This window comes from Lepidochelys kempii, chromosome 3 (assembly GCF_965140285.1).
Source record: "Lepidochelys kempii isolate rLepKem1 chromosome 3, rLepKem1.hap1, whole genome shotgun sequence".
NCBI classification, from domain to species: domain Eukaryota; kingdom Metazoa; phylum Chordata; order Testudines; family Cheloniidae; genus Lepidochelys; species Lepidochelys kempii.
Window position 1 is genome coordinate 78,713,751 of NC_136382.1, and position 15,420 is coordinate 78,729,170.

The 15,420-nt window shown below is 39.4% G+C and overlaps 1 protein-coding gene across 5 annotated transcripts in view; it reads left to right on the forward strand.

The window, feature by feature from the left end:
• Positions 1 to 15,420, forward strand: part of GRIK2 (glutamate ionotropic receptor kainate type subunit 2) — a 612,718-nt gene that overhangs the window by 482,658 nt on the left and 114,640 nt on the right. For all 5 annotated transcript variants that reach the window (XM_073336875.2, XM_073336874.2, XM_073336872.2 and 2 more), the window contains one exon: positions 2,645 to 2,862. In XM_073336875.2, coding sequence (XP_073192976.1) covers positions 2,645 to 2,862 — 218 coding nt within the window. The remainder of the gene's footprint in view (positions 1 to 2,644; positions 2,863 to 15,420) is intronic.

The window sequence follows — 15,420 nt, forward strand, 5'->3', positions numbered from 1 at the left end:
ACTGGGCCAAAACACACAGGAGTAGAGAGGAGGTCTATATGGCATTTGTCTTTCTCCAAGATATTGATAGAGCCATACATGAGAGTTGCACATCTTGGGTGCTACAAAATTTGGGGGATGGGACATCGTCATCTCTAGGAGGGACAGAGTGGGGGAAAATCATGGGGTTTCAGACAGAAACCTCTCAAATTAATGCTCATCAGAACAATATTAACTTTGAATCCACATCCTCTATCCTTCTTGAAAAAAAGATGGAACAGAGTCATTAACCTGGCCAATTGAAAGACAGATATCCTGGATGAATGAGCCAAATCTGGTGGATTTACATCAGAATTCCCCAATGGATCATCAAGGTTCATATGAATCCAAAGTGTTATCCCCTCTGCATGGCTGCTAATTTCCAATAATATTAAGATTGTGGCACAGACCACAAACAGCAAGTATACTTTTAGTTAAGATTGATACTCCATCCTTACCTTATACCATTTTGCCTTTTGCACCACACATGCTACAATAACTTAATGAAGGAACCAAGTTATGGATGAAGGATCAGTCCTATATTTGATGCTTTTTTTCAGTTTGCCTCGCATCCCTACTGTGACACAACAGTAAGTTTGGACACAAACACAAAATGTGCCTAGTTCTAGTTATTTATAATAATTTCCCATAAATACATATAATATGAATTGCGGCCAGTTAGTACACACATTAATCAATATTTAAATGCCACTTTAATATTGATTAATATCTTTACAACACTTTCCTTTAATGCTGGAGGAGGATACATGATAGAGGAAACTCATACATTTTTTTGCTGACACCCCTAGCTCCCAGGAAACTGTGGGATATAGTGCTGGACATGACGTTACCTTGGGTACATGACAGTCAGCACCTAACCAGGCTCTGTTTCACAGGCCTAGGTGGCGTTCTGTTTAAGTCCTTTGGTAAGATATGAACTTGTGGTAATTGGGGCAACTGTGGCAAACGTTTCCACTGTTCTTTTCTTCCCAATCTTGTTTGACTCTACTAGTGTTGATTTTTAATTAAAAAATAAATACGTTGAAGATGGTGGGCTTATTAGGAAATATTGTAGTGTTATGGTGTCTAAGTGTCTGACTGACAGGGCCTAGGAGCGACTACATCAGAAAGGTACTTTTCTACTTTTTTCCTTGCAGAGTTGTAGGCAGAGTCTGGCACTGGAGTTGGCTATCATGCCCAAGTCTGTCACATTGTTTTGTTTGAAACAGCAAGGGTAAGATGAACTGCAGGGTAAGATGGACTGTTTTGGATCAAATAGTCCAGTCATGGTACCACTTCTTTTCTTTTTCTTTTTTGTTGCATTGACGTTGAAAGTTTGGCACAACCTACATTTATCTGAAGATGTGTTACCTTGCTGGACCAGTTCCTTAATTAATCTAATATAAACAACATAATTTATCAGGAATAAAATAGTCCATCTTGGCTTCATTCCATTTTACCCAAGTAGTAATAAAAATCTGTTAATTGACTAAAAAACCCCTAATACTTTATTTCAATGATATATCAATACTGCTAAACTATTTCTTTAAAAAATACATATATACTTCTCAAAGTTTTTTATATGTTTTGTTTATGGCAAAACTTGAAATTGTTTACCTTATGATTATTAGCTATAATTTAATGGGAAAAAAATCCATACATGCCAGTTTACAAATATATTTCTGATGCAAATTAAGTAAACTGAATTCCATTTTTCCCTGTTCATAATAATTAAGCACAAGAGGAGCTCATGTGCTACAAATTGTCTCATTAGGCTCTAAATTGGCATTAATAATTATGCAAATTACCATACAATGTGTGGCACCCTGTCCATTCTTTAGTGCCATGAGCAGGCAACTCCAGCATTGCATTATAATCTATCTTTATCTACTTTATGCATAACAGTCTAATATTGTCATTGCTGCTCTATCAAGTTAAATGTGTGGCACAGCCACCCATGTTTATCTGAAATTGTGGGCTAATTATAGAGATGGGAGATGTTTTCTTTTATATGAGAAATTGCTATACGAGACTTTATTACAACAGAAGTGGCAGAAGTCAAGGTTCTTATGGTTATGGGGAGTTGAAATTCTCGGATTTGTATCTGCTTTTTTCAGCAACAACATATTTTTCTTTCATCAAAAAAGTTTTTTATGAACTGCTTAATTAATCTTTAAGTACTTTGAAGAATAAGCACAGTAGATGGGCTACAGTAAGTATTATTATTAATTTAGAGGCTCAAGCCTGCTGCGAGTTTTTTTTTAGTATAAAGCTTCTTTTGACAATCCAGTTCCAATTACTGCTTTTGCTTTTTTGTTTTCCATTGTCATGAAACCAAAACAAAAAATTAAAAATAGGGTTGTACATTATCTCAGACCAAAACTGCACCTTGAGTCTCCCATTACTATACTTTGTTTCCCACAGTCCCCAAATCTGTCTTGTAAGTGTAATCAGTCCCAATTTTCCATTTCAGTTGTGTTTGTTTGTACAAGCAATATGTAAGCCTGTAGCTTAAAGATTTTTTTGTGCAGTGATTCTGTTCTCAACACTGTGACAAAAAAGTGTTGAATGCTTGCGGATTGTTTTCTGTGCATTGGTTTCACCTTTCTCCCCTGATTTCCATTAGGTTCTGAGCTTATGCCCAAAGCCCTCTCCACCAGGATAGTGGGAGGCATTTGGTGGTTTTTCACGCTTATCATCATTTCCTCGTACACTGCTAACCTAGCCGCCTTTCTGACAGTGGAGCGCATGGAATCTCCCATTGATTCAGCTGATGATTTAGCCAAGCAGACAAAGATAGAGTATGGTGCAGTTGAAGATGGAGCAACCATGACTTTCTTCAAGGTAGGCCCTTTATGTTCTGATTGGAAAAAATGCTGAAACATGATTCTGCAAGTAAAAAAACCTTCAATTAAGCTTGCTGAGTGGAGATATGGCATGTGAGATGATTCCCACTGCAATCAAACCCATTTTTGTGGGTTTGCAAGACAGCAAAAGAAACATCTTGTTCGTACATACAATTTCTCATGAAAGTAAAAAAGGCAGTTTCCTTTTCTTGAAATTTTCTCCTGAAAATAAAAAAAAGCAGGGCTTTGGGTCTGCTGCTTAGATCTTTCTGATGATTTTTCCTCAGCATGCTGAGTGTACTCTAATGGAGTAAGTCAAGAATAGTGAGATGAGGCGAATCGCTCAGGTGAATCTCGCATTGCTAGATCTGAGTGTGAGTTTTGCTTGAATAGGGATTGCAGGATCAGGTCAATAATTTTATCGTAGTTAATTACATATCTATCTATCTTCAGATATCTAGATGCTGATACTGCAGTCATCAATATCACAGCTGGGCTGGGCAAATCTTATGGACACTGCATTTCTAAGAACCTTTCAAACTGAATCTTGACTAGCTCAGATTCATATAACGTCTCCCTGCCCTCTGTCCTATGACTAGGGTGATTCAACAGACAATATAATGTGCTAATTTTTAGCTAAATTGAAACCTGATTAGAGATAGAGGAAATGCCACTTCCCCAGCTCCGTCAGTTATCTAGGTTGGCACAAATTAGCATTAAGTACATATCCTGGGCCAGATCAGATTGGCCCTTCAGATTTGATAGCGCAAGAGGTTCCTATGGCTCCCCAGTGCAGGGGCATACTCCAGGCCTGGCAAATGCATTATGCTCTGGAGTTCCTTAGTGAGCATAAGTATCACTTAAGAGCCATTACATGCCACTATAACACAGAAGAGCCCTGAGGCTTTTGTGTTACACTGGGACTGATGGAGTGGCCAGAGATCTGGGCAGTGCCAAGGGTGAGTTAAAGGCACTTTTACATCCCTTTACTCAGCTGCATAGAGTAAAAGTTTCACCATTTATTTAGCTGAAAGAGCTCAGAAATCATTATCTAATCTTATGGTAGTGATACATATATAAGTAAGTACAGTAAAAGCTTTTGGATCTGGCATGTTGGGGAAACGGGGGGTGCCGGTAAGTGAAAAATTCCCGTTAACTAAGATGTAGGGAGTTTGGGTGTGTGTGTGTGTGCGGGGCTGAGGATTGAGGCACACAAGGGAGTGTGGGGCGCAGGCTCTGGGAGGGAGTTTGAGTCCAGGAGGGGACTCAGGGCAGTGGGTTGGGGTGCAGGAGGGGTTTCAGGTGCTGGATCCAGCACCTTGGGTGGCTCCCCGCAAGCGGTGAACTGTCCCTGCTGCTCCTAGGTGGAGGCATGGCGAGGTGGCTCTGCGTGCTGCCAGCGCCCCACCCCAAGTGCTGGCTCCGCAGCTCCCATTGGCCGGGAACCATGGCCAATGGGAGCTGCGGGGATGGCGCCTGCAGGCGGAGGAAGCACGCATGCCAGATAAAAAAGCTTTTACTGTACATACTTTCTGTATTCTCACTTTCAACTTTCACCTGGAAAATAAGAATTGATTAAATTTCAGTGACTGAGGACTTTGTAAGCCTGTTGCCTCAGAGGATGTGTTCGGAAGGTTCAGAATAGCTTCCACAGAATATTTGTTTTCAAAAGGAGCTGAGGAAATTGATGGAAGTAACTAATCCATTAGAGCTGCTTTTATGACAGGAAATATGTGTAGCAATCCAATAAAACAACATTCAGAAAAAGTTTAAAAACTGAGATTTTTTTAAAGTATCAAAATGATTAAAGTCCCAGGACATAAAGAGATGACACAAGGTATTTATTGCATTACCAGAAAACACTACCAGATGTCAATGTCTTTTTAGTCTGGTAGAAAACTTTGATCTTATACTCCTTCAGATCGGAAGGCTGGACTCTAAAATATTAGAAGGCAGTTTTTACTTAGCAGTGTCTTTGACTCCAGTTGCCAGCATTGTTTTTCTCTCTGTCCTTAACTTTTTTCTTTATTTAAAAAAATTCTACATGACACTTTCCTTTCTTCTCCAGACACTATTTCTCCTCCTTCGTGTTTTTTCTGTCTCCTCCTATCTCTTCTCTGCATATTTTCTCCCATATATATTGATCTTATTGTTTCCCATTCTATTCACACTTACCTTTCTCATCTTCTCTTTTGCATCTGTGGGTTGTTCGTCTGTTTGAATATGTATCCTGTTTTGTTTCTGATCATTCTCACGTTCCTTCCTTTATTTCCTTGTTTCTGCCTCTATGTTGCCTCCAAGAACAGAAGAACATTTACAGTCAGCAGAGCAATGACTGCATCTCTTGCATGGAAATGTTTTCCCTTCAGTGGCATATAAAAGTTTGAAATGTACTAGACTTGACTGCACACAACAGAAACATAGCATCAAAAAACACAATTCTGTAGTGCTTCTAGTACATTGTTATTGAATTCTACCACTTCAGCAAGGATGAACAAAGAAAGTGAGGTCAGAGCACAGGACTCAGTTGTTAAATTTAGGGTAAAATTCTGCTCTCAATTACACTGGTGTAAATACATTTATTGGAGTCAATGTGGATTTACAACATTGTATCTAAAGTGGTGCTTAATTTGTACCAGGGCTTACTAACCTCAAGGTGTGATGGATTCTCTTCCCCTTTCAACTTTAAGTCAAGACTGAATATATTTTGAAAAGATAAGATATAGGTGAAACAGGCTATGGGTTTGATGCAGAGATGACTATGTGAGGATCTTTGGCCTGTATTATGCAGGAGGTCACACTAGATCTGACATTAAATTCTATGAAAATATGGTTTCAGCAGAAATGCACAAATATGAGTGAAGGTATAATTTGATTCAGTGCATGTGTGTTTCTCTCTCATTATAGCAAGATAAAGCTGCTGACTATATTGAGCACAACTGTGGCATTATGTGTTAGCATGAAATAAAAGTTCCAGATGGTTTCTTAATGTTAAATGAAACTATGAAATCCCGGTAATAGCTATTAGCTCCAATCACAGTGAGGCACAGTAGCAGCCCTGAGATTGACAGTAATTTCAGCATAAATTATTGATATAAAAGCTCACGGAAATCTTCCTTTTAATATCTTTGGAACCCAGCCAATTTTTGGGGAGCTAACGTAGAATAACATTATGTCTAGAAGAGCCTAAACCAGGACTACACACACACACATTGGTTGGAGGATTTAAACTTACTAGAGAGAAGATACAAAAGATGAGAGTGTTGGGATGGGTAGATTTCACCAACTAAGCCCAAGGGAACATGCTCATGTGAGCCCAGCTTCCTGAAATCTGCTGCTGGAGGGAAGAGGAAGGGTGCTAGGATTTATATCAGCATGAAGTCGTCAGAGCCTATATAGGCCCTCCATATTATCCTTTGTCTAGTAGTTATCTGATAAATCTGAAGGTATGTCTCCCTCAAGCATCTGGAAAGGAAGAAGGAATTTTCTGTGTCTTCCCTCACTTGGAGCCACTTTGCTGCTCTGAGGAGGCTAAGACATTTTATCTCCAAAGTCTTCTAACTGCTGCTAGTTTGGTGAATCTCCACTATTGCTGCTCTCCCAGCCTTTGCTTTTTAGATTTTCTTCTCTATGAATAATGCCAGTGACTAACTCTGTTGGTGCTCAGAGGTTTCCCAAGCAGTAGGAGCCTGAAAATGATATGATCCTTTATGTGTAGTGTATATATACACTTTATAGTTTCATTGCTACCTGTGGTTTCTGAGAAACAGCTGTGAAACTGACCCAAGTTGGATTAATTTCACTATGCTGCTGCTTTGCATAACTCTGTCATCAGACTCAGTAAAGAAAACACCAGAGCACATCAGTTTTCATGTGGTCCACAGGGTGGGAGATTTCTTTTTGCATCCATAATGTTGGATTTAAAAAAAAATAATGAAAGCCAAAATTCTTCAGAAATCCACCAACTAGGGTAAGCATTCACAGAGCTTGTGTGTGTGTGAGAGAGAGCGCGCGCGCGCGAGAGAGAGAACATGTAATTGTGCAGCATAGTGGATGAGGGATACTAGACAGACTCAGAAGACCTAGATTCTGTTCCTGGCTCTGCCACTGGGTTTCTCTGTGACTTAGGGCAAGTGATTTCACATCTGTGTGCCCACATTTTCTGTCTTGTAGACTATACATTGTTAAAGGCAGGGACTTTCTCTTGCTCTGTTTGTACAGCTGTTTGTACAACCCAATGGGACCCATCGGTTCAGCACTTTCAGGCTATGCTGCAATACAAATAACAAGAAACAAGAGGTTTTTTATTCAGTCTGTCTTCCTCTATCTAACTGTAATAAGTTAATATCAGTACTTCCATCCCAGGAATTTTAGAATTTTCAGCTCTTTAGGAGGTAGATCTATGTGATAGTCCAATTTTACTGAGAGTGAAACTGAGAAACTGAATGATTACATGTCTTGTACAAGATCACACAGCAAATTAGTGGCAGACTGGGAATGAACCCGAGTCCTGACTTCCAGTCCTGTGCATTAGCTTGAAGATCATCCTTCTCCAATTTGCCTCTGCATAGGGCATGTCTACACTGCAATTAGACACCCATGGCTGGCCTGTGCCAGCTGACTCAGACTCGTGGGGTCCTAGAACCTGGGCTCCAGCCCGAACCCGGAAATCTACACTGAAATTAAACAACCCTCTTTCCATAATGATCCACTCCCCCTCTTCACTTCCCCTCTTAACTCATTTATCTCCCTGAATTTCTTCTTAATCCTTTTTGTTCTATATCCCTTCCTCATGGTTGTTTCTTGGGGGTGGAATGTGCTGCTGCTCAGGACCAGAAATCAGGAGTTCTGGGTACCTCCTTCTTTCTAATTCCTCCTGGACTGGGCTGCACTCACAGTTACAGAGGGACCAAAGGAGCAGTGAAAAGCAGGAGGGAGGGGAAGTTTTGGCTGCTCAGAAGGCCAGAAAAAGAAGCTAAAGGAAAAATCTTGCTCGTTGCCTGCAGCCTGGCTTAGAGTGACATTTCAGTTGGCATGATTTGAGCGAGTGACAGAAGGGGCAAATGTGTAAAAGTCATTCCAGATGAGTGACACATGTATGTAATCAATATTGGTGCCTGAATGGTTCAGTGGTTTTTTCCAAACACTGTTCTCCTTTTACTGAATAATTTCAATATTGTTTGATATAACTGAGAAGTGGAAAAGAGCTTTTGGTTATCTGGTTATTCTCACCTGATAGTGTGCAATTGTTCTTTAAGGAATATTTTCTAATCTTTTGTTTGTTTATCATGCCATCTCTACTTAATGTGGCTTCCTCCTTTTCCATTGGAAGGTTAGCCCTGGTATAAAATATTTAATGGTTGAGAAATTTTCATGATACTCAAACTACCTTTTCCTGTTCTTAATTTCCACTTTGTACAGTGGGCACACTTCAAAAATTTCTTCCTAGCTCTGGAGAGCATAGCAGTTCTGGCAGCATTCCCTTTTATCTGTATAGGGAATATCAATGGAACTGGTAAGTAGTGCTGGTCAAAAATTTTCCATCAAAACTGATTTTTGTCAGAAAATTGGATTTTTGACTAAATGAAATTTTTCACAAAAAATGTCTGCTTTCCATGTAAAGTTTTGACAGGTCAATGAAATACTAAAACCCCAATGCTTTTGGGCTGAAAATCAAAACATTTCAATTTAAACTGGTGCCATAGTGCCCGTTAGAAATTGTCGTTTAGGTGCCTTAGGCTCCAAGTCTCTGTGGGTTGGACATCTTTGATAATGCACCATTTGGTGTCATCTTGTTAAGGTGCTTCATAGCAGCCCTGATTGTGATGCATCATGGGAAATGTGGTCTGGCCAGAGAGCCTGACCAATACAGAAAGGTGGCAGTGCAAGGCATCTGAACTACAATTCCCATGAGACACCACAGCACCACTTCGAAAAAAAATATTTCAATTGTCAGTAGAAATATTTTGCCAAAAAGCTGAAATTTTCCATGGGGAAAATACTATTTTCTTACCATCTCTACTGGTAAGAGCTCTAAAAGTGGAATGTACTTTAAGTGCACACTCTATTATTAGCTGTACACTCTCATACCAACACAAACAATTATTATTTTCCTTGGCTTTATAGATAGTTGGTTTATAATAATGAGGAAACATGCTTTAGTTAGGGAGGATTTATCCATGCCTGTTCAGATTTTCATATAGTTTGATTCTCCTAAGCCACTTTTTCCATCTTTATTTGAATTGTTTTTGTGATTTGGGAGCAATTTTTCATTCCCATTTAGCTGACATTTCATACTGTGCTGCAATTAGCAGGTGCAAAATTTATTTAACATTTAACTGTTACCCTTTAACTGGAAGCCCAAATAAGGCAATCAACAATTTATATAAAAGTTCAGTCTCAGGTATTTTAAAAACAACAAACATTTTACATATTTTTTTTCAATTGGTCCAAATCTTTGGACTTTGATCTTTGCACATTCCTTCCAAACAGCAAGAAAGAGAATTTCACTACTTTGCCTCCAACAGACTTCCCTAACATTGTTGTCTGTTTACTAATTCTTTTCAATAACAGTATGTGGCTGCTGTAATCTGTATATGGGCCAGTCTAAATTCTGTTCCTGTCTTTTCATGTGGTGTCTATACCAGTATGGAGCAGGGGAAATGCCTCTAGGCAAAGCTGCTCAACTCTGAGAAATTGCCTCTGTTCTAGAATCAGAATAATTCTCATCTTGATGCACTATTAAGGTCTGCAGGGATTTCTATAGAGCAGAGTTCTGGCAACAACTGATTCCATAACATCCCCCAAAAGCCATGCCAGTGCAGTCATGCATGCCTGATCCTGAAGACTCACTGCAATCTGCTACTCCTCTGACAGCTTGCTTGTAGGCCCAATGTATGAAGCTGTGGCTACAGTTCCAGATTCAAAGAATTATTATTTCTTGCAGTCCTGCTTATTTGAAAAAAAACAAAACAAAAAAAAATCCAATCCCAGATTGAGGATATTATTACCATGGAATAAAATCAATAGATCACATAACGCCAGTTCTTCCATGCTGGCGGAGAATAAAGAGAAGGACAATGACATTTATACATACACCATTCACAGATACAGTGGGTGGTAATTGGACTCTCATTGGCTAATGGATCAAATGTCCTGTCTCCAAATACAACACTTAACCTGATATTATACATAGCAGTAATGTATTTAAATGTGATCTCCATGAAATACACATCACTTTCCAGCAGAGACAGGATTAATCACTTACAATAATTACAATAATAAATAAATATTTATCACATAAACAGTTGAATAGATTCACTACTAGCTATTTTTAAGAGGATGTGGTGGGGAGGAACCCAAAACAAATAAAAAGTTGACATTTGGAAAAATCTCCTTTGTATTGGGTTCATCTGAATCAATATTTTCACAGCTTAAGTACCATCTGTTTCCTCCTTATCCTGAAATGTTCATGGGGGAAGGAATTATAGGTCGATCTTCACAGAGAACTCTCATTTTAGCAAAACAGACTAGTCCAAAGTCTAACCTGACTAATAGTCATGGATGTCTCCCACCATCAAAGAACAATAGAATTGTAATCAGCATAGAATGAAAATAGCAATTCTTAGATATTAGTGTCAATTTCCAAACTTTCTGTTCATACTAATAGGGACTCATTCTCCAAGTACATTATTCTAGAGTGTTTATAAGGAAACATCTGCACCACAAATTTCAGCAGGTAGACATGGTAGCAGGGACCCTGGTACAGTACAGGACACAGGACCCTGGTACAGTACATGTTCAGAGTCTCATGGGCTTGTACTGGGGTCGCTAGCCCATGCTATCACATCCTCACTACTATATCCTCGTTTTCCACACTTACCTGTACCAGCTACATTAAAGATAGTATGGGTGTGCATTACACACTGATGCACCCCAAAGCTGCAATCCCAAAACACAAGGAAATTGAGGCAAGACATGCAATTAGGTGGTCAATTGAAACACGTATTAACCACGAACCAGTTATGTCAGCAGCAGTTTGAACAAAACAGCAATCCAAATAGCAGGTATTTTCAGCAGCAGCCCCTGAGTGACTGCACACACCCAGTGCTATGAACACACACACAAAGAAACAGGAACGGGAACACTTGTGTCCTGGGAGCAGGAACAGGGAGCAGGAAGGCAACACACACACATCAGTTATCATAGTACACCTACCCATGCTAGTCCTCAACCTTCATTTGTGGTGTAACATACCCTGTGTGATGGTGGTCTTCCTAAGGGTATGGGACACCATAAAACAACATGACCGGACTGTAACCATCTGTTTTAATTTACTTTAATTGCTGCATACAAAAGCTAAAAAAAAACCCCAAACCCAAAGTATGTCATCCATCATTTAAGTTGTTGACTATCATTAGATAGACTTGGAAGTACAGAGACTAACAAATCAAATTGTGATCTCTCCAGAGAAAGACTGATGACAAATTAGGGCTAAACAAGGTGACAATCAGCTTTTCTCTGGATCTTGTAGTCAAAAGTCCTTGCCCTAGATGTTGTTTCTTTGCTAGCTAGCTCACGAAGGAAGTGCAATCATAATGTGATACTCATGAGCTCATGACAGCTGTTGGCAGATCTTGGAAAGGTAAGGAAAAAAACCTTTCTGTCTTGTTGAGGGGAAGAAGTAGGTATAGATGCTCCTGAGAAGAAGCAAAGTAGGAGCTTTGTTAAACTCTGGTTTGAGTCAGCTACAGTTTAATCTTTACCTGCTCCTGTAAACTGGCACAGAACACACCTGTCAGTAGATTGTCTTAAGGAAGTGGGTACAAGTGCCTGGATACTGTGTATGTGTTTGGGAAGTGGAAGGTGGGGAGTTGAATCATGCTGTAATTGCTGATACTTCAGCAGTGCAAACTGGTCTCCAAGGATGGGATAGCTTTCTAGTGTAGACTTTTGTGTTACCCGATAGGTCTTAGTGCCATTCTGTTACCTCGCCCCCTCCATCCCCCTCACCTGCAATGTTTCCTCAAGGTGTGCTAGTTGGCTGGGCCACTTGTAGGAGGAAAACTGGACTGTACGTTCTGATAAGAACCTATGAGCAAGAGAGTTTACTCATCACCATGTCCTCACTCAGCTTAACCTCCCAATTGCCATGCAACATTAATTCTGTACATTTAATCTGAGACCTCCCCAAACACCTTTTTTTCTCTTTGGAAGTGTTCTGGTGCTCTTTAACCACTGGGGAAGAGGGCAAAAATATTGTCCACACTGTCCCCATTCTTCTTTCCTTTTCAGCTTTTTTCCCTTACTCTCTGTCCTCTAACAATGAGTGAGGGAAGAAAGGGAATAGGACTAGAACCACAGAGAATGTTTTAACTCCAAAAAGGAACAGATATAAAGGTGTAATTGTGTAATGGGTACTTTCGAAGTTGAGGGGTTATTTGGGAAATTGGGAATGTATGTATTGGGAACATGACCTGCTCTCAAAATGGGGGATAAAAGACTGAGTTTTGCATTGTTTTTTCAAAGCAAAGAGATCAGTCTCTGGGTAACCAACCCAAAGATTGCAAATTTGATCTATGTCTCAGTCTGGCTCTGACTCATGAACCGTACTCCAGAATGAACTGTTTCTTGGCTCAACCAGTCTGCTGCATGGTGTGATCCTGCTGTATGAGCAGCCCTCAGAGTCAGATCCTGCCCATTGAAGCCACCTGAGAGCCTCTATTCATTAGCAGGGATGAACTTTTGGTTCTGCCTTGTCAGTTTATATATGATACTGCTGAGGTGTTGTCCAACTGCATTAGCATTGCTTTGTGTGTAAGAAATGTTTTCAGTGCCAGAATTGCTCTGCTCACCATCTTGAATCCTGTAACACTGGTACATTTCCCTCTGCTTTTACTCATTGGTCTGAACAAAATGCTTGTCGAGATATGTTACCTATCCTTTTGAAGATTCATTTATGGTGATAATCACACAAGCTGGCTCTGACATGGATAGCCTTTTTATCAGATTTCAGTATTTATCCATTAATTCAAATAGTATTTTGCTGTATTTTTGGTGCTTAACTTGGACCATACTGATTTGAGAAAATTTTGTCCTGAGTCCTATCATCTGAACACATGCATGAAGCCATACTCAGATATTTATCTGTACGAGGATATCAGACCAAACAGGTGCAAGTTTTTTTCTTTTGCTTTTGTACAAATACACATGGTCCTTTTTCTATTCTTTCCCGAGCAGGGAGTCAAACGTTATAGCACCTAAGTGATGAAATTCAGGAAGGAATTTAGTGATTTCTTTTATACTTGCTAGCAGCTACTGGGTATTGATTTGTTTTGATTTTTTTTTTTGAGGTGATTTCCCAAATATCATTGTCAACCAGTTCAGAGCAGGTATTAAGTAAATTTTGTTGTTGTTTTCTTAAGGTTGTAACTTTTTGTGGTCACGGGGAGAGTGAAAGATTTTGTGCAGCACATATTAGCATAAGTGATGTTGGCTTTCTGATATGGGAATATGAATCATGCAAATCAATACATGCGAAGTAATCCCCTTGATCAACTACTGTGATATACAACCAACCATCTTGAAATGCTTGCATTTGATTAATTCATTCAATCATTTGAGGACTGAACTTGCCTGACCCTTCAGGGTCTATAAAACATAGAAAATACAGCTGCGGATTTGACATTAGAATTATGGTTTTGATGTCTAACAGATCATCTCTGATAAAGTAGAGAGTTTCTCTTTTTTAGGTGTAGGAGACATTTATGTTCCTTACCTTAAAGAGAATCTTCCAAAGCTTTGAGAAATATCAGTATGAAATGACTGAAAGAAGCCTCTTGTCCTGTGTAATCTGTGCACATTTTCTGACACAGAAAGACAGCCTCGTCCCTGAAGGAACTTTTTGTGAGAGGAGAACAGCATCAAACGTTTCCAATGATTTGATGGGATGGTCATATAGCTCTCTCTCTGCCTTATCTGGCAAAGAAGCTCCAAGACTAGCTCCTGTTGTACATGGACTTTTAACTAACTCTGCCCGGAGAGTTATTCCCCCCCAACCTCCACGGTTGAACTGCTGAAGCTTTACTCTTGGCTGTAGGGAAGCAACAATTTTGTTTGTTAATTTATTTTATGGTAATATCTAGCTGTTCTCAAGCAGCTTGTGTTCCTTGATAGCTAGAGGCACTAAACTTAGTTTATTATAGATGCAAAAACTCATGTCTAGTATTTTAGTCAGAAAACCTGTGTTGCTATGAAATTATAAGAGACACTTGACGTAATGGAAATTGCATGTGCAGCTGCATCACACAAAGCATCTCTAAACATTAAGAAATAATTTAGATTTTGAACTTTTCAGAATTAAAAAGGCTTAAAATTTCCTGATCTTTTCATTTATCAGCTCCGTCTTTACTTAGCTCCTGAAATCAGCTCACAATGGCTTTGGAGACACGAGGATTGAATGGACTTTGTGAAGATACACTTTGAGGTGTCCTACCCCTTGAGCAGAGTTGTGTCAATTTCCTTATCATACTAATCTAATATTTCTTAATTTGAATTTATTTTCTAGGTTATCAGTTCAATTTCTAAATGCCTTACTTTACCATTATTGCTATTTTCAGTTAGTATTATGCCTGTTCATCCTTATCTTTATCCCTTCAATTTTCCATCCACTGGAACTTCAGGTTTTCAAACTTAATATTGATTCCTGCCATTGTTGTCTGAATCATGTTAGGCTTTTATCACTCTGCCCTGAAGTTCCTGTTAAATCTGACATCACTTGAAAAGTTAAAGCTATACCATCTATCAATGTAAAACCAACAATACACTGACCTTGACTTATAGCTCATGAGAGCAAAAATATGATTTATTTTTGAGATGCTAATGGTACATTTATCTTTGCTGGGACTGGTGAGAGGTTCAAAGTATTAAGAGTCCGACTATTTCTTTAGTTCTAGGTTTATAATTGGAGTGACATCTAATTCATCTTATACAATACACCCTCACTGTCAGAATACAACCTTTTGTTCGTTATAGCCAAGGGTTCATTATAGTGAAAGGACAATCAAAATGAACCATAAAATGCTGGAGTAAGTTAATGAAGTCACCTTGAATAAAGGTGTTAGCTAAATTAACTAATTATTATTATTAATCATATTAAAAACTATGGCTACAAGTTGGTCAGGGAGGGAGATTTTAGGTGACCTCTGTGTTTTCAGCTGCAGGTAGAGTGGTTCTGGCTGTCGGTCCCCACAGCAGCCAGGTTCCGGGCTCCCAGCTGATCACCCCCACAGCATTTGGGCTCCTGGCTATTAGCCTGCACAGCAGCAGGGCTCCCGGCTGTCAGCCCCCAAAGTTGCACCACCACTGGGGCTTCAGCTTCAACCCAGGTTGTGGCCCACTCCTTAAGTTTTTGCTCTTGGACTCAACCCTGAATAGAAATTGTACAAACATGTGCAACACCCCTTCCCTTTTTTTTTAAACAGTACTGAACTGTAGTTGGGATCCAGGAATTGGGTTTATTAAGGGCGGAGGTTTGTAATAATGAAGGATGTTATAG